We start from the raw sequence: 20,139 nt of genomic DNA, 5'->3' as shown, positions 1-20,139 counted from the left end.
TCAAAAAGAAATGCTGGTTTCTTTATTTCACTGTATATAGAAATTAAGAGGTCTGTTCTGCTTCTTGTCACACACTTCCATCATTCTGAGTAACTCTGCCTCTTACTGCAGCATACCAAGTGTCTCATTTTGCTGTTAGGTAAGCATGAACCAAGAGCATCTTAACAGAAGTCAGTGAGGTACATCAGTGTGAAACCAGAAGTAGTGAGGGCAGAATTACATCCAACAACTCCTGTACCTTTCATGTGAAATCCTGGTCCCAGTGACATCCATGTCAGTTTTTTCATTGATTTCAACAGAAATAGGTTTTCACCCTTTGTGTTTAGCTGATTGATTCAAAAGCATCCCACTCAGCAGAATTTCAGTTAGCCATTTTATTACTGGCTACTGTTTATTTTTAGATGAAATTATGCCTGCTTGTTTGGGCATAATGCTACTGTAAGAATATAGCAAAAATGTAGAGATGGAAAGTTCAACAGCTGAAACTATTTATTAATTCACTCAAGAGGCTTCATCTGGCAGTACTGAAATCAGTGGGAGTTTAGCCATAGACTTCTCCCTGTGCTAAAAGCAGGCCTTTAGCTTCTCAGGGCCTGATCCAAGAGTGCTAAAACAATTTAGAAACTTTCCACTGACTTTCAGGGGCATTTGATCAGAGCCCTTGCTGAACTAGAGAAGCTACAGCTGAGCGATAGATTCCACATCCCTGCCCCACCAGCTCAGAGCATGAGAGGTTGTGACCAGTGAGTGGATTTGGAGTCTCTATACCACTGGCTCTAGGCATTAAGTGTGCCTATACATGAGCCACGAGGCTGCTCCAACACGCTGTAATTATGGTGCGTTGGAGCAGACTTGATTAATTAAGTCTGCTGGAGTGTGGTAATTACCGTGCTCCAGCAGACTCCAGCATCTTGTGTCTGAGCATCTCTGCGCTGAAAAATGACAGTAGGGGCATTTTAACTAAAATCATTCAATGAGCTTTAGTTAAAGCACCCGACTGCCATTTTTCAACATGGGGATGCTGATGCATAAAATGCTCCAGGTGTTTTATTTGAAGTGGCTCTTGGAGCTGCTGTAATTAAAGTCCCCCCTGCCCCAGCACCACATGTATAAATGCCCTAAGAAAGAGATTAAAGAATGGCTAGGATCTGAAAACATGCTCCTCCTACTGGGACTTTCTCTTGTTACTGAACTGGATATTGGGGGAGCACATCCTACATAAGGCACTATTCTGCTAAGAGCCTCACGTTACATAAATCAGAGGCAGTTGGAACTGAGACACTGAATTAATTTGTCTCAAAGTGATTCCTGGTACCAGGAAATAGAAAGCAAACAAATACTGAATGGAAGAATGGGGCAGCTAGAAGCTTCACCAGAGCTGAAACTCTGGTCATGTGGAAGTTATCATGAGGAGGTTCTGACAGGATGCCACTCCATGCAATCAATTGGTGCTGGTTAAAAAACAAAACCTGCAGCAATTACTCATACATTTTCACAATGCCTGATTCAGAAACATTGTAGAGAAACTCAAGAAGAGTTTGGGATTGGTGTGTGAAGAGGGCAATTTTGGGACAGCTGATTGAGTCTCAGGTAGGAGACTGGATTCTTATAACACCCATCTTTAAAAACAGCTCTGGAGGCAATCCTGGGATCTGCAGACCAGCAAGTCTTCCAACTATCCGCAGCAAATTAGGAATCTTGTCTCACCATTCTGCTGGAGTTCTTTGAGGATGTTATCAAACATGTGGACAAGGGGGATCCAGCTGCTGTAATACATTTGGATTTTCAAAAAACTTTCTTGTGGTTCTTAAAAAACTGAGTTGTCATAGGTTTGGAAAGCAAGTTCATTCACAGACTGGTTGAGAGAGAGGAAACAAGATCAAGGCTAAATGTTCATTTTTCAGGATGGAGGAAGGTCAGTAGTGGGGTTCCCTTAGGGAACTGGTGCTGGGGCTAGTTTTGTTCAACATCTTCATAAGTAACCTGGAAAAGCGAGTATATATTGAAATTGTAAAGCTCACAGATGATATCAAATTATTCCTGGCAGTCAAATCCTAAACTGGTGGTTAGGAGTTGCAGAAAGAGCTGCAAAACTGAGTGAATGAGCAATAAAAGTGGTAGAGGAACTTCAGTGTTGGCAAGTGCAAAGTAATACACATGGGGAAATACAACCTCAACTATACATACCCAAAGCTGGATTTTGACCTAGATGTTACAGCTCAGGAAAGAGACCTTGGAGTCATTGAATATCGGTCTCTGAAAACATCAGCTCAATGTGTAACAATGACCAAAAAAGTTGGGTATCATAAATCCCTGTATATGCTCATGTATAAATCTTGGATATTGTGTGTAGTTCTGTCCTCCACATTTTAAAAAGTATGTAGTAGAATTAGAAAAAGTATGGAGAGGTATAGAAAAGGACAACAAAGATGATTAGGGGTATGGAGCAGCTGTTGTACTAAGAGGTACTGAAAAGGCTAGGACTTCAGTTTGGAAAGGAGAAGGCTGGTGATTGTGGGGTGGGAGGAGGAAGGAGGGATTTCATAAAAAACTAATAGCATTGCAAAGGGGTAAATAAAGTGAATAGAGATCTGTTATTCATCAAGTCTGAATCTGGATTACTAGGTACACCCACTGAAATTAAGGTGAGATAAATTTAAAAGAAGAAGTACTTTTTCCCATAGCATGTGATTAACTTATGGAACTTGTTGCCACAAGAGGTTGTGGAGGCAGCTGCTGTCATTGAGTTAACAAAGGGATTAGACAAATGTATGGAGGACAGATCCATTGGGAGCTATTACAGACAGCATCAGCGATGTATGCTCTGACATACCTAAACAAAGATGTGGTACCAGGGAGGGTACAACAGTACAGGAAGACCTGTGACCCTTGACAAAGCATTTAGAATTGCTGTGGAGTGGATGGTATGCAGGCTGGAATGAAACAAATGGAGGATGGTAACATGGATAGATATGAATGATAATTCAAATTAATAGTAAAAAGAGATCTAAGATGCAAAGGGCCCTCTGATTAGATACAGCATCTTATATATTCAGCAACCTGCATTTCAAAATGGCAGCGCGGGCACTCATTTGATGAGCTTTAGTTAAAGCACCCCCACACTGCAGCATCCTGGGGTGTTCTAATTAGATTAATTAAGTCTGCTTTGACATGTTCAAATCAGAATTTGTCAGAGCATGTGTATAGGCACCCAAAGGCAAAGGGAGAAAGACTAGCACAAGGAGATGCATGTGCTGTGACAAACTGACATAAGCCAGGAAGATACCTGATATACAGGAGAAGTGCAATTAATTATATAACTTTGAAAGAGTTTGCAAGCAATAGCAAAGTGTGAGCAGGATGGACAAAGAAGACAGTGATAGCATGACTAGCTCAGATTGATTCCTCATGTGAGTAATGTACTACGCTACAGCACCAAATGATTAGAATATGAAGCTGAAAGCGAAGTAAACATTTAAAGTAATGGCTGCTGCCAAGCCAAGGCACTGCTAGTATCTCTGAACAAAAAGTCACAGATGTTAGAAAGTAAATGCGTAAAACTCATGGCTTAGAATTTTGATTGTATTTATGTTAAAGCAACATGCAGCCTAGATAAATGGTAAGTAAGAAACTGGAAATATAAAATATATAGTAGTACATGGGGAACAAAACTCCATTATTAAGATAAAAGTCTGTCAAACCCCTCATCTCATGAAGAGGATGCATTCATTGAGACAAGGACCAAGCAGTTGAGGTGTGTTTGAGGATGCCTTCCAGAGGCAAAGAAACAGCTATGAGAGGACAGAGCAGCTGAAAGGACCCAGCTACCCATCGCACATCTCCAGGGGAGTTCCCTTTGCCCTTCTGCAGATGTAAAAAAAAAAAAGAAGAAGAAAAGAAAAAAATAAATAAAAAAGAGCTGAATTCTCTGAGAATCACAGAGCAGGTAAAAGCGTTAACAAGTTGAATATGTGTTGGTTATCATAGAAAAAACCCAAAAGAATCAACTACATATATAACAAGAGGACATTTTCCACTATCTACCAGGAGAGAAATGTTGGGATGTGGTGGAAGCCAAACACTTTCCTGTGCTGAATGTGTCAGCAGAATTCTGACAAGCACTCATAGAAAAACAACAGATGTTTGTGCATATTCAGTACCCTATTTGGGAGATGCTGTTTCTGCAGATTGCGTTTGGGCTGCATTTGGCATCTAAGGTTTTTTCAGTGGAAAAATACCACGATTTTTGGTGCTCTAGCAGGTATTATGATATACATAGATAACATTTTGATGGAGGGAACAACAATAGAAGACAGTGACTGTGGTCTTGGAAGAGTCAGAGGTGCTGGATTACTAGACAAACAAAGAAGTCAGGGAAATAACATTCTTGGAAGAGAAATTAACCAAACAAGATATACAAAAGATGGTTGAGGCCATTGCTAATATACTTGTTCCAACTAACAAATAATATTGAGATTCTTTGGAAGGGTAAACTACTTTGGAAATGTGTGCAATGTGTAGTTGCATGCATCAGCAAAAGTTCAATGAACTTGGGTTGTAAATCCTAATAAAGGAGTTCGCAAGCAAAAGGAACTGATTAGGGAGATCCCAGTGCTGTGGTACTATGACAAAAGCATCCATCCAAGAGAAGGCACAGTAGGCAATCCAGTGTGCTTTGCAGGCTCCCCTGTGCTCCTGGGCTAGGGACAGACATTCAGAAAGCCTGAGCCTGAATTGATTCAATCTTTGCAAGTTAGTCTAACCTGCAAAGCTTGAACCGATTTGGAGGTGGATAGACATTCCCTTTTCATTCCAGAAATGCAGGCACATGCCTACAGTGGCTCAGGCTAGAAGCCAAAGGGTGCTAGAGCAGCCCTCCCTTCCTTTCCATAGTGCTAAGCACAGTGGGATGTGGCCAGGCTTGGCAGAAACCTCTGATTAGGGAGAGGTGTAAACCCTCACCCTGCCTGCAGGTCCCAGGCTTTTTCCCACACACTGCTCAAGGGGTGGGAGTATTGCCAGACCCCAGACCCTGGCTAGGTCTCTGAGGCAAAGGGGGTGCGTGCAGTGCATGTATCAGTTGATGATACTGAGCTCTGCAATCTCCCTCTCCCTATCTGCAAACCTGACAGGGCTGCAAACCAGGAAGTGGGGAGAGGGAGGAGGGTGATAAAACCACAGTGTTATCAGCCCATCCGGAAAACTAAAACCTCTCTCATTAGTTCAAGCTCTTCTTAAACAGCTTGTTCCAAGGAAGAAATGCAGGGAAATTATCAGCTACCCTGCTGATTAGCTCAAAAAAGCCCTAAGTTCTGTCTGCCTGTCCCAGTGAAATTGGAGACACAGACACCTCTCAGCATTAGCTAGTATACCACATGCCTAGAGGCTGTGGGGCTGGGGTCCTTGCTGTGGGAGATGGGAGGGGGTCCTCCCTACAGGAGGAAGTTTTGGCAGGGAGGGGTTGGGGGAGGGCAGTGTTTGTGCTGGGGGTTAGGTCATGGGGATTCTGTCCCTAGGGGAATACCAGCATCTGTACTTGGGGGTCTGGTGTTGCTGGTCCCCGTGGGGTTAGCTGCACAGTGCCTGGTCCACTCTGACTCCTCTTTTACATGGACACTGTCCAGCCTGCCTCCATAAGGACTGAACCCTCCAGCCCCCCCTCAAAGAGTCTGATCTGTGTCTGTACAAGGGGGTAGGTCTGGGGTCTCCAGTCCCCACAGGGAGGCAGGTCAGGGGGTTCCTGGTCCCAGTGGGGACACGTTCCCTGCTGTTTGGGGTGGGAGGAGGGGTCTGGCAGATTCAGGTCCCCCTTGATTGGGCCCAGATCCACAATTCCATCCCCAGCAGGACTGGGGACCAGCAAAGCAGCATGCACATGCAGTTGTGGGCACACAGCTCTCAAGTGCTGTGGGTGGTGGGGGGGAGCTTCTCTCTGCAGCCCCTTCGGAGCAGAGGGAACCAGTGACAGACCCCTTGAGGGGGATGGAGCAGCTGGGCAAAGCCCCATTCACTCCTAACACCAGGGGCTTCAGTCTGGGAAGTTGGAGGAAACAACCAACCCACTCCAGTTCCTAACCTGGGCTTTAACTGCCACCACCATTGCCCAGCTGTGCAGTAGGGGGCAGCATTTAAAGCTGGGAGTCCGATGAGGGGCACTGTGGAGAGGAGCTGCATTGTCCAAGACCCTGGGGCTGACAGAGTCAGAGGTTTGCGGTCACTTGGGCTACAACAGTAGAAAGCGCCATGGCAGTCCTAACTGACTGGGGCTATGTATACTCTTTCACTCAGATGTTTGAACCCCATTTGATTTCCACTATATCTGCCATTTCTTTAAATGTTTTGTGTAATGTGTATGCTTGTCCATAGAGCGCTGGAACTGGTGGAACTGATTCCACTGGTTGAATGTAAAGTTTCTACATACCCTAAGTTGTCCAAGGATGAGTCCAAGACAGCATTAACAAAGTCTTCCATGCAGTTTGGTCAAAACTGAAAAGCAGTGCTTCACGTGTCACCAGTACCACCAAAAACCAAATTTCAGTGCACTCAAATAGAAAAGGATGGTTTAGGCTTAATTTATAGGTGTAGAAAGTTTGATGTCTTTATTTGGGAGGTGGCCGTATTAGCTGAAATGTGCTTCAAACCATATAATGCCTTTGGCAAAAAAGACCTGGCAAATGCCCACCCTGACAATACAGAGATTGCAAGTAACATTTTTGGTTCCAAGTATAAGATTTGTTGGTTACAGATAGGCTTCCCAGAACACCTGACATGCCGTAGCAAAGGCCTTAGACTGCGCTTCCAAAAAAAATGAAGGTTCCATTTCAGATGGATACGGTGTTATCACGTTTGAACCTTTGAATACTAATAATAAGAAGCTAATAGTTACACACTCCCTTTCTGTAGACGTAGCTACTTTATTGTAAGGAAATTACTCTAAACGCTCAATACACCACAAAGTATTGTAGAGCTCTCAAAGTTATTTAAAATTGTAAGATAAAAGCAGAGCTAAAGTAATATGAGAGCTCAGGAAGTCACACTGTGCTTTGCTGCTCCTACTGTACATAAACGGTAAGGTTGGGATAGTGATGGACATAAAAGCAATGCTGAAGAGCTGGTGCTGTTTTTCATGTTAATCCAAAGGACCCCAGCAGAAGGTGGGGTGTTACTGTGTGTTTAAAGGTTTTTAATTAAACTAAGCATCATTATATCCACATGACCAGATTCAGCTAGTCCATCATGTCTGCAATATCACTGGGAACTGCCAGGTGGTGCTGGGGAGCCAGGGGAGGTCTAAGGAATCCATAAACGTGATGCACTGGCCAAGAACCCCCACGCTGGGAAGAGGGAGGCAGCAGCTGCTGTTCCAGCTTGTCTGGAATGAGCTCTCCTACACAGTTCCTTACCCAAAGCTGGTTACCTTGTGCAGGGGATGGAGCGATTAATTTCCCCTTTGAAATCTGTTCAGTGCAGACACAGACATAGCTCAGGCTTTCTGTCTTCCTCTCTCTGAACAGAGTGACATTTTATTTTAAAGGGCACAAAAAGCTTACCTCATCAGTTTTCAACAAGCAGAAAAGAAAACACGGACCTGGGATCAGTGCTACAGTTAAACAGAAGATAGGTTAGTAAAATATTTACTGTATTTAGAGAAAGCCCTTTCCTCTTCAGAAGCCACTTCAGCTCAAGGCACAGTGGCTACACAATTTTAAACTTTACAAAAAAGAGAAAATTAGATGGAATAAAAATGCCCTACCAGTTCAACCAAACAATATAACCTAGTAAAACTAAATCGTCCGCTTTGGATAATATTTGCTTTTCTGTTTTGTAAAACCAATTACTTATCATCTTTCCATATTGAAACAAACTGTAATATGTATTTTCTTTAAAAATTTGTAGTATTTTTGCTTGCAAATAAAACACTGAAAATAACAGTCCTGGGTTTATTATAAACCATGATTAATTCCTGCTCCCCCTACACAAACAGGTAGTCCTACTGAAGTAATAATGTTTATAACCAGCCATTTAAATGTGAACAAATCAGCAATCAGCCTGGGCCATATAACTAGGAGCCTACCATATTTGCTATTGTTTGATTATCGCAGAAACTGCAGATTCAGGCAGGTTCTGCAAAAAATGGCAGGCTCTATGGTTTTGGTGGGACTATTTGATGTCCTTTGTGGTTTTGGTGGGCTTGCTGCAAACAAATCCCCAACAAATTTACTGAAAATAAAATGGTTGCTCTCCAAAGGGAGCCAGCAGTCTTCATGGCACTGCAGCCTGGCTGCACAGCCCGGGGAAGTGGGACCGTCAGCACGAAGAGCTGCCATCAAGATGGATGCAGCCCCCACTGTCACTGCTGATTGGCTGAGAGGGCTGCCTGTCTCCAACAATCAGTGGTGAGGGGCAGGGCTGTATGACAGACAGCTCTTGAAGCCAATCAGCAGTGCAGGGCAGGGCCCCCAGGATCTCTTGGTCATTCAAAGGCTTGGGGGTCCTGCTGTCGTCAGCCCTGGGATCTGCCCACAACATCCACTAGCTTTCTTCTTGAGTTAGGTAGACCCTACATATAACCCACAAGCTCCCTGCTAGGTTAAAACTGTTCCTCTCACTTTCTTTATTCCAGAGCCCAGTTCAACCTGATCTTTGTTCCCCACTTCCCACGAGTCGAGAGGAACACTCTCAGCTTTATTTGGTAACTAGCCAATTGCTGGTCAAGAATGACGGGGGGGCGGGGCTGGGGTGGAGTGCCGCCACCTAACCCCACATGTTGCTGCTCTTCTGCCTCTTGCAGAGAGCGGGGCGGGGGGGCCAAGGCCAGCGCTGCTGGACCCGGCTCCCCACCCCCTGTCTGGTCCTCGGCGCGGCTTCGGAATCATGGCGGCGCTCCCCCACACTTGGAGCACTCTGATTACCTGTTTCCGTCAGCCCATCAGAGAGCGAATAAAGCATTACAGACAGACAGACCTAGGCTTTTATAATATTAGAACTGGGAGAAGAGCCTTCAGTTTGGTAGTAGCCACTTAGTTAGAGAGACTAAAGGACCTCAGAGGTTTTAGCGCTCCACAAGAAAATTTGCTGTTTAGTTCTTCTCATTCATGCCTGACTGTCTTCATTGTACTTGGTGGTCACTGCAAAGAGAAGTTAAGCTATGAAGACCAAAGGGCATCCCAGACAGATTAAGCACATGCAAGAGCCAAGGCATTGACTGAAGGAGCTGGTGGAGGTGGGGAGGGGAAGTTTGAAAGAAACAGGAGAAAATACTAGAGAGGAGGAAGTCTAGGATACACTCAGAACAGGCACTGGGAACATGGCCCTGATAGCACAAAAACAAAGTCAAAGAGACAAAGCTTTTGTGGCTAAGTGCTGACTGGAAAAGGGGGCCTGGAAGTTTAAGCAAAGACTCTTTTGTCATTGCGTTCTGCTGTGTTCAGGGAAACAGGACTTTGTACATCCTTAACAAACAAGATTGCATCAGAGAAATGTCTATTCCATCACCGGCTCCTCATAACTGGAAGAAATGAAGAGATCCTGAATTTTTGCACAATGCTTAGGTCAAAAGAGGTAATGCTATTAAACCCTGTAACAAAAAGCAAATGGAGACCAAAACAATCAGTTTCCATGGTCTTTCTAGCAATTAGACAATGTTCATATCCCTACATTAACTTACCCCTGTTACATGCTGTTTTGTGAAGTATCAAACATACAGCCTGTGAGCTAGATCTGGCCCATGGAGTTGCATGATTTGGCATGTGGACTGACCCCACACGCTGGCCCCAGTCCAACGCACTGTATGTGGTACATGGGCTGGACCCAGCACAGTGCAGCGCTTCACTGGATCGGCTCTGCATGCTGGACCTGGGGCCGGTCTGGATTGGGTCATGCTGGAACCAGTAAAAAGGGCCAGTCTGACAAGGTGCTACATGCAGCATGCTGCCCAAACCAGTCCCCTGCACTGTATGCGCTCCTGGCTGGCCCCACACACAGCCCCAGGTTTGCTGTTCACATGGCACATGGGAGCAGCACAGGGCATGCACTGCCTGTGGCGCACAGCCTGGGCCCAGCGTTGCCTGTGGCATAGAGAGTCCAGGGTGTGTGCTATGTGCAGTGCCCTGGACCAACCCCTTGTGCTGCCTACAGCACCAGATCCAGCCCATGTCCCATGAGCAGTGCATGCCCTATGCCAGCCCTGCTTGCCACGTGTACAGAGAGCCCTGGGGCCAGTGTGGGGGGCTGCATGCAGTGTGCTGGCTAGACCCAGTTCCATGATGCTGTACAATGGGTCAGTCCTGGTCCGGCCTACAGACTGCCCCAGCAACCCTCATCTGGCCCTAGGAGGCCAGATGAGTTTTAACTTATTTAGTATATAGCATCAAACTATTTAATACAGTTACTTATAAAATGTTGGAGGAAGCTTGTCCAGCAGTTTTTCTGGCTGTACAATTGGCCTAACAAAAGGCATCACAAAAAGCGTAGTGACAATTTGGAGTTGGAGTATCCCATATTTTGGCAAAATTCTTCTGGGCCACTATCAGTTAGATAAGATCTTGTGCTTAATGTCAGGTCAGAGTAACCAGGGCACATTTAGCACAAAGTGTAATAATGCCAGCAGCACCTTGTGAATAAAGATCATGGGCAGTTTTCCTTACAGAATAAATATTTTGTTTTAAATTATCTTTAAAAAACAATAAAAAGGGCAGCCCTTTAAAATGTATTTCTGTGAATGTATTTTGCTAGACTGGAGTAACTGTAAAAGGAAATTGCCAACAATACCTTCATTTCAGATTGAAACATCAGCATTATCACCAAACAGAGTTTGAGTAACTTGATAAAAAGTTGATAACTCAACAAAACTCATTCCAGCAGTCATCACTGTGTTGCCAATTCTTCTATAAAAGCTGCGTGTTCCCCTACGGTCTTCATTCATCTTCATCATGAAGGGAATCATACTGGCATTGCTCTTCACTCTTGTGGGTAAGTTTCTGTTTCCCATATTATTGGCCAGAGATATTCATTGTTGGCCTAGGAAAATAGACATCCAGTTCTCATTGATTTTCAATAGGAAAAGGAGCTTAACTCCTGAGGCTTAGAACAAAAAGCTCTGGCCACATGCGTTAGTGGATGTTTATGTATAAATAAGAGACTCCGGGCAGGAGTAGTGGACTGGTGAAGATTGCTGCCTAGGAGTGTGGGGTGAAATGGGCCCAGGTAAGACCACTCCTTTCCCCAGCCCTCTCCATGACCAGAACCATGCTTGGGATGTCCACACGAAGACTGGGGTGGTTGGACCTCCACTTCTCCTCCACTCCCTGGTCTGTGGCCCTGGGTAAAAGCTGACAATAAAGACTTCTTCTAGTAGAAGTAGCTGCAGAAGAGCAACAGCAGGGACCCTGGGCCTTTCAGACTACTTCTTGCAGTTCTGCCTGGACTCTGTGCCCTGTGCTGATTGCTCCTTTGCTTCAAAATTGTCTTTCATCTCTCCCAGACTCTTCACATCAGTCTTATTCCATATCTGTCCTTCTTATAATTCTCCCCACTTCCTCTCAGTGCCCTGTCCTTTCTGTTTCCATTTAGCTGACTCCACTGCAATAACTCTCTCTCCCAAACACTAACATGCCACTTGTTGCTCTTGTAAATGCTTTGCTTGTATGTCCACCACCCCGTGTCTATTTGGATTGTAATCAACTTTGGACAAAGACTATTTAATGGTCTGAAGCCTTGTCTACACAAGGCTGTTGCTGCCACCAGAAGCTGGCAGCAGACAGCAACCATGGAAGAGAGCCAAACAAAGTATTCTCAGACATTCTCCATATGTCTTCTATCAGCTCTGTACATCAGCTCTGTAACATTCATGGATACACTCAGGGTTTGGTCAGCAGAATGCACGGGCAGAGAACACTGGTATATGCAAAAGACCTAGCATTAGAGAGCCATTAGGCACTACTGTGATAACGCAAGTATAGGTAACATTTAATTGGAAGTTAAAATAGTTTTCAGTTTCTTACCTATCCATTGTTTTTGCTTCTACAGGCAGCCAGAAGTATGATGCTGGTAAGTGTATTGTTCCATCTGAAGCACTGGACCTAATTTGGCCTTCAGATGCATCTGACTTCACCCATGTTTCTGACGGCTGAGTTAGGTTTGTGCTCTTGTTGCTGTTGTGTTGATTGCTGTGCCACAAAAAATAGGATAAGGAGGTATTTTTACTATTTTTTCCCTAGATCCTGGCTTTAGCAGCAACAAGACCTATGTGTACAGCTATGAAGGCCTCATTCTGCATGGGCTGCCAGACAAAGGCTTGACAAGAGCTGGGCTGCGACTCAGCTGCATGCTAGAGATCAGCACATTGGCAGGCAATAACCACATTCTTAAGGTAAATTATACAGTGTAGAAGACAGTCAAAGCAGACACTCAAATAAGCTACGTTAGTTAGTAACAGTACATTTTATTTGTCAGTCCAATCAGTTTCATGGACTAGATACGTATTAAAAAAATTTAAATCCTCGGACCTGCTTTTTGGGTCTGATCTGACGATATACAAAGAACTGTTAAAGCCACTCTACTTTGCTCTTGTGCTTTTGTGTAGCACAGTGGCCATCAGCCATAATTTGTTTATAGAAACATTTAAGCGGTGTTTTGATAGTACTTCCTAGAATGCTTTTTATGGACATGGATTGAAAATTTGGGAATAAGGAAGGGTATTTCCCTGACCTGCAGTTAGGCTATGGTCAGAGTTTTCACCCTCTCCAGCATTCAGGAGGCAATACACAACTAACGGAGATTACTTTACTCGTTTAATTCTCTGTCAGAACTTAAGGTGGACAGAAGCTGTGTTTGGAAATTGTGCTTGCACAAGTACAGGTCTAAGAAAAGGAGACAGTTTAGTGCAATGATTGGGCAAGCAGCTTTGTGACCTAGGACAGATTGGGCTACTTCATTTACACACCTTCTCTCCATTCTTCCCTTGATATTTTAATCAATAACAATCTCAACAAATGCTTTTTCTCTACTTTTTTCTTAGGTCCGATCTCCACAGCTGGAGGAATACAATGGAATCTGGCCCAGAGATTCATTCATGCCATCTTCCAAACTCTCACAGATGATTGCAGCATGTTTCACTCAGTTTTTTACATTTGAATACAGTGGGGGAAAGGTTGGAAACATTTATGCCCCAGAAGACTGTCCTGTCATATGTGTTAACATAGTGAGAGGTATTTTGAACATGGTGCAAATAACCATCAAAAAGTCACAGAATGTATATGACTTACAAGAGGTTTGTATTTCTATTGTAACTCTACTGTCTTGGGAGAACATATATTTCCTTTATTATTGTACAAAGATGTGAATGTATATATACTTTCCATGCTGTTTTCCTGCTTGTGTCCTACTTCTGCTGTAATGAAAGTCGGTTTCAGATTAATAATTTAATTATGCTAATGTTTCAATATCTATAGGCTGGGATTGAGGGCACGTGCCATACAAGATATGTTATCCAGGACAACAGGAAGAATACCCAATTTGTTGTGTCCAAAACCAAGGACCTAAGCAACTGCCAGGATAAAGTGATGAAAAACATTGGAATGACTTATGTCCGTCCTTGTCCTACCTGCCCACTGGTATGAAAGATGTAAATAAGATGTGTCAAAATTCACCACTGGCATAACTACACAGAACCAAATTGATTTAAATAGAGATGCACTGTCCTCAGGCCAGTGTTGAATTTGACCCATGCATAATGAATCTGAATTAAACTGTTGTCTGTTCTTATTCACTTTGGGAGTTTCTTTGTACTTTTAGAAAGCAGGAAACATAAAAGGAACTGCTGCATTTACTTACAAAATGAAATATGCAGAGGCTGGTCTCCTGATCACACAAGTCACGTCACAGCAAATGTACCAGATCTCCCCATTCAGTGAACCTTCTGGTGTTGCTATTGTGGAAGCAAGGTAAGCCTTAACAGTTCATCTGCAAATAACTGAATTGACCATAACCAGGAGAGTTCACATAAAATGTGATCACCCAGGTTTGTGAATTAAGCAAAGTAAATTTGTTTTACTGCAACTGAAAGGTCCTCTTGCTAGCTTTCTCACTTTTGGACAAGTGCTCTGGCCAGTTACGTTTCTACCTATGAAAGAGATTATATCTTGTAGTTAATGAAGACCAAGTTGCTATACATTGTCTTCTACTTTTACCTAATTCCCAACCAGGGGATAATATGTATTGTTAACGCTGATTCCATATAGTTTGATGTTTTGTAGGTTTAGAAATGTTGTGAAATTTAAATCTGAACATTTTACTCTAAAAATATTCATGTCGAATATTTCCTATGAGCTAATATTGTGCACTTGGTGCTTTTGTACAAATATTTCAAGATGACTTACAATCTTAAATGAATGGAGGTGGTTAGCCATGTTAGTCTGAAATCAGGCAGAAGGCAGAACAGGGTGGCATCTTAGAGAAAAATTAGTTCAAGGAGGCTTTTATAGACAACAACCTACTTCATCTGGTACTTTTCATAGCATCTCACATATAACCCTCACTCCCCCTCCCCACAGCCAGTTGGGGAAATTTGGGGTGCCCATTATATATAAGGAAAAAGGCTCCCCATGGGTCTTGAAATTTGGCAGTTGAGGATGGCCAAGGGTGGAGCAGAGGCAGCGTTAATTACCATGGCTCTGGGAACCACAGCAATTAACATTGCCACAGTCTGCCCATCCACACCCCTTTGCTGCCAGATTTCAAGACCTGTGAAGAACGCCTCTCCCCAGCTGCATTCTAGATCAGGCTGACTTGTGGGGTCGGTCCATAGTCAGGGCACCATGTCCAACCTAGCACACCATGCTGGGCCTAGCATGCCAGGTCCAACCCTGTGTGCTGGCTCCTGGAGCCACATGAAGGATAGGATTCAGCACACCAAGTTTGGGACAACATGTCTTACGTTCAAGAGCCATTGTGCGGTCCCAAATAGCACTGGATTTGGAGCCAGTGTGTGGGGTTGGATCAGCCACATGGCCCCCATGCCAGGAAGTTGGATTGGGCCCTGCTGCACTGTCCCAGTGCTGGCATGCCAGATCAGACCAGTGCATGGGGTTGGTCTGTGCCCAAGGTACTAGGTCCAACCCAGCACATAGACCCAGATGCATCATCCTAGGTTCAACCCTGTGCACTTGCTCCAGAGCCACATTCTGGGTTGGCCTTGGCACACCAAGACCAGAGCTTAATACCAGGTCAGACTCTGCTGTGCAGCCACAGTGCTGATGTGCCAGACTGGACCCTGGGGCATGGCTTTACTCCCCCAACCCCAACACATGGCCCCAGACTTCAGGTACTTACCTGTACTCCAAGGTAAGATCTTTTTTCCTTCTTGGGGCCATCCAAAAATAGGTTGCATGTTATATTTAAGTCAAGTTATATGTGAGAAAATACAGTAGGTTGTTGCTTAAGGGTAGAAGCAGACATCACCTGATATTGCATTTATGCCTCCATAAAAATTATTATGGCAACACAAATGGTGAGCAAATAGATGTCCCTACCCTTTGTTGCACCACATTAATGGTGCAACAAAAGATACTGTTAAATAGTTTCACTTTATTGTGGCAAATGTCTGTTTGCTTGCCACACTCTTCATGTGCCCCAGGCAGGTGCTTCTGGGGGGTCTAGGACCCAATCCTGTGCACCTCTGGAATTCCTGTAGTAGGGTTGGGCTCCTCAAGCCCCTGGGCCACCTGCCCGGCTTTCCCTGCTTACAGAAATGCCCCCCGAGGGAATCTTGGGTACCTCTCTATAAGTGGGGAAACTCAGGGTTCCTCGCTTATGAAAACCTTCTCCAGGATCTCCATAGGCATGTCTTCATAGGAGGGAAAAGCCCATGTGGTCATTAAATTAAGATTCCCATAATATCACTGGCTTATGTAAATGACCAGTGTAGAGTGATTTGTGAGTATTCAAAATAAACATTCACTAATGATCTTTAATATGCCTCACATTAACATCTCACAGAATGAAGCAGCCTAGTGAAACATTTAATAGACTCTCAGTCTTTTTCCTGCAGACAAGAATTTACCTTGATTGAGATGCGGATCAACCGGGAGAGCACATCAGAAATTCAACTGGAAAACCATGGAAATCTTTTTTACCGTTTTGCAAAAGAGCTTATCCAAATGCCAATTCACCTCATAAAGATTAAAAATCCAGAGTCACAGGTATAAAAAGCTTAATTTTTTTAGGCTCTTTCAAACATTAAAAAAATACTTTAGAAATCCCTCTGCTTTCTCTTTTTTGTAATAGATAGCAGAAGCACTACAACAATTAATTCAGCATATTCAACAAGGATTGAACAGAGAAGCTTCAGCCAAATTTTTAGAACTTATTCAGCTTTTTCGTGTAGCAACCCCTGGAAACATTGAGTTTCTTTGGAATCAATTTGCATCTAAACCTCAGTACAAGTAACTGAACTATGTTACTCTCAACCAGTATTTCTGATCAAAGAAATACTGAAAATGAAGGTAATGGATGTCTTTTCTTGTTTACAGGCATTGGTTCTGGAGTGCAATTTGTACAGCAGGAACAACTGATACATTCAATTTCCTTATACAAAAAATGTATAATGAGGAAGTTAATTACCTGGAATCAGTTCTGATTCTCACCTTCTCATTCCATTTAACTGAGACAGATAATAACACATTAAAAGCGGCAGCAGTGAGTACATTACACAGTAATATTCCTCATTTTGTAATTATTTTACTTAGAAGCCTCCAGACTACTTTCATTTGTGAACATACATAATTATAAATGGATATTATGTATTCCCTCCTGAAGTGATACTTTTCCTCCTTAAAGAGCTGGGTAAAAAGGGAAATGTTGAATTTTTGATGAAAAATTCCAACAGCTTTGATATGTGGTTATAGACAGTCAAAAAACAAACAACCTGCCCCCACCCCCCCAATAAAACCCCCCAAGGAGGCCTCCAACATTTTCATCAATTTATTCTTTCAGAAGATACATTTGAAAAATTAAGACCAGCTCCAATATAGATTATAAAGATTAAAGTTCTAATTGATAATTCTGCACACTGGTTTTATGTCTGAACTATTGAAAATAGAGGGGAAAATCCAGGCTAGCTTTGTTTAACTGTTAAGGGCAAGGTAAATGTTCAATTAAATACTAGATCTCATGATACCAATGTTAAGGTATGTTGCTTTTTACTTGTACAGAGACTACTGACCTTGCCTCAGTTTCAGAGCGCTCCCTTGCTCCGCAAACTTGCTTATCTGGCATATGGTTCCCTGGTAAACAGATACTGTTCTGTGTCTTCATCTTGCCCCATTGAAATTCTTCAGGTGAGTGATTTTCATTTCATTTTCTAGAATGTGTAGGAATTAAAAACAAAAAAACAAACAGAATTCCCTCTGTTATTCCCACAAGATTATGCGTAAATCAAATAAACAGATGTTAACATGTCAATATTTGTAGTTGTGGTCAGCTGCAAACACAAAATTAGAAGCAGAATTAAGGACCTTGACAGTTCTATTCTTTTACAGGTCAGAAGTGTGAGAACAAGTAGTAAGAATACCTAGGGAGAACAGAATCTGTAAAGGAATTGAAATGAAAGCTGCATGTGGCAAACTGTAGGATTAGAATGTGAGTTCTGTGATACATGATCTTTAGTGTTGTTCCTAGAAGTCCCTTTACTCCTCCACACCAGTATAAATGAAGCTGTACACATTTCACAAATCCTGGTTTCCAAAATTATGAAGTATAAAAAAAGCTTCATGTCTGCACATTCCTACCAAGTTCTTTTTGGTCTTTGCCCTCTGATGAAAGAGACCTGATCTTTTGACCATAAATTACAGAGGTTATTTGACTTTAGAATGGGGCGGGCAATTATTTTGGACAGAGGGCCACTTAACCAGTTTTGGCAAGCTGTCAAGGGCTGTACAGGTAGCCCTGCCCCTTGACCGGTACCTTGCCCCTTGACCGGTGCCCCACCCCCTGGTCACCATCTTGGACCAATGTCCCAATGTCTTGGGACCAATGTCCAGAGCCAGCACCAGTGGGGCCCAGAGTGGGGTGCAGGCTGGCAGGGGTCTGCGGAGCCGGGCTGGGGTGCACCAGCAGGGAGAGGGGGGAGCTGGCCTGGCCCCATAGAGCCCCTGCTGGCTGGGACCCTGCACTCCTGCTACCCTGCTCTGGGCCCTGCTGGCACTGGCCCTGGAACACAGGTGTGGGTCCCATGCTCCCACTCACTCCCAGTGCCTCCCAGCCCCGCGGTACAGGCGGGGGGTAGCGTGCAGCCCTGACCCTGCGCTCACTGGCAGGGAAGGAGCTGGTGCAGAGCGCAGGGAAAAGTGGCCCCTCCCCTGCCCCGTGGCCAGCACTCCTTGCTGCAGCCACTTGCAGCCTGAATGGGGCTGTCCTGAGCAGGCACAGGCAGTCTCACATGGGCTGCGAGAGGCTGCAGTGCAGGGTGCTGGCCATGGGGCAGGCAAGGAGTCACTTTTCCCCACACTCAGCACTTTCTTGTAACCCACCCCTGCTGCCAGCCTGGGCCCCACGCCAGCTCCGGGCTTGGCTGTCGGGGCTGCGCCGCAGAGGCAGCAGCTGTGGTCCCCTGCTTGCTGCGCTGGGCAGTGTTTGCCACTGCCGCCTCTGGGATGCCCATCGTGCAAGCTCAGGGCGAGCAGCAGCAGCAAACACTGCCCAGCATGGCAATGGGGGAGACTGCAGTTGCTGCCATCATGCACAGCCCGACGGGCAAGCCTGGAGCCAGCGCGGGGCCCAGGCTCTCAGCAGGGGCAGGTTACAAGCTGGTGCTGAGCGCGAGGAGAAGGGGCCCCTCACCCACCCCGTAGCCAGTGTCCTGCACTGTAGCCACTTGCAGCCTTCCTGGGGCTGCCTGTGCCTGCTCAGGACATCCCCACATGGGCTGCAAGCTGCTGCAGCAGGGAATGCTGGCCACAGGGTGAATGAGGGGCTGCTTTTCTCCAGGCTCCTTCCCTGTCCGGGGTCCTCCTCCCCCCTCTCCCCCCTTACCTGAGACTCCCGTACTGGAGAAGCCATGTGGTCCCAGGCCAGAAGCCCCTGCTGGGCCTTCTGGGTGGAGGGCAGGGCCTAGCCTGCTAGGCTTCCCCTGGGTCCTATTGCCCCTGGTTTCCGTCATTTTTGACAGGAACCAAGGACAGATCACTATTAATTTTCAAAAATTTTTAGGGGCCCCACGGGCTGGATAGAATGGCCTCATGGGCCAGATGTGGCCTGCGGACCATATTTTGCCCACCCCTACTTTAGAATATAGGTTTATACCTTGAAAACTGGCACAAAATGGTAAACAAAACAAAGCCACTACAAAAAATAATCTGTCCTTGTTATAGTAGCAAACCTGGTGGATTAAGTTCCACTGGAAAGCAGTAAACATTCAGCAACCCTGTTGGAATGGAATGGGCCACAGTCTGTCATGGTGGTTGGACTCTGATGGGGACCTGCAAGGGAGTCCTGTCAGTCTCCAACTTGCCACAGATAAAGGCACCCTCTTCTGGAATCGTCTCAGGGCTCAGGTCAAATTATAGTTCAAAATTATTCAAATATTCTAAGCCAGTGAGTTCTGTTTGCTCTTCCTATGGTTGAGACTTCAATAAAGAGGAACTGGGAGGAAAAGTTTGAAAGGTTCAACTTCAAGAAGAGAGCAAAGTCTTGTGGCAAAGGTTGTTTTTATTCACTATGGGTAAGAAAAGCAATATGTATGCATTTGAAATAACAGAGCTATGAACTGTACTTTGTTTTTAGCCTCTGCATGACCTTGCAGCTGAGGCTGCCATCACTGGCCAGGAAGAAGACATGGCATTGGCTTTGAAAGCCATTGGTAATGCAGGAGAACCAGCCAGCATCAAGCGCATCCTGAAATTCCTGCCAACATTTTCACCTGGTGCAGCTGCCTTTCCCAGCAGAATTCACGTTGATGCTGTGTTGTCCTTGAGGAAAATAGCTAGGAAAAATGCTGCAAAAGTAACTGAAATGTTTATTTATTCTTTAAACAAAGACTTCAGAATTTCACTTAAAAAGTAATAGAGCATAGGGCCTTCTTCTCCTTAGATTTCTAGATGAGCATTATAAGCTGCATAAGAAAAATAATCCTGTTTCATGTAA

The 20,139-nt window shown here is 44.5% G+C and overlaps 1 protein-coding gene across 1 annotated transcript in view; it reads left to right on the top strand.

Annotated features, from left to right (window-relative positions):
• Window positions 1-10,931: 10,931 nt before the first annotated feature.
• LOC149863635 (vitellogenin-2-like) overlaps window positions 10,932-20,139 on the top strand; it is a 34,711-nt gene continuing 25,503 nt past the window's right edge. The window contains exons 1-11 of the mRNA XM_090048510.1: window positions 10,932-10,971; window positions 12,028-12,048; window positions 12,219-12,370; window positions 13,019-13,270; window positions 13,452-13,613; window positions 13,795-13,943; window positions 16,049-16,199; window positions 16,285-16,442; window positions 16,530-16,695; window positions 17,211-17,336; window positions 19,780-19,998. Coding sequence (XP_089904636.1) covers window positions 10,932-10,971; window positions 12,028-12,048; window positions 12,219-12,370; window positions 13,019-13,270; window positions 13,452-13,613; window positions 13,795-13,943; window positions 16,049-16,199; window positions 16,285-16,442; window positions 16,530-16,695; window positions 17,211-17,336; window positions 19,780-19,998 — 1,596 coding nt within the window. The remainder of the gene's footprint in view (window positions 10,972-12,027; window positions 12,049-12,218; window positions 12,371-13,018; window positions 13,271-13,451; window positions 13,614-13,794; window positions 13,944-16,048; window positions 16,200-16,284; window positions 16,443-16,529; window positions 16,696-17,210; window positions 17,337-19,779; window positions 19,999-20,139) is intronic.

This window comes from Crocodylus siamensis, chromosome 5 (genome assembly GCF_052110815.1).
Source record: "Crocodylus siamensis isolate JL-2025a chromosome 5, ASM5211081v1, whole genome shotgun sequence".
NCBI lineage: Eukaryota > Metazoa > Chordata > Crocodylia > Crocodylidae > Crocodylus > Crocodylus siamensis.
This window is presented reverse-complemented; position numbering and strand designations above follow the sequence as displayed.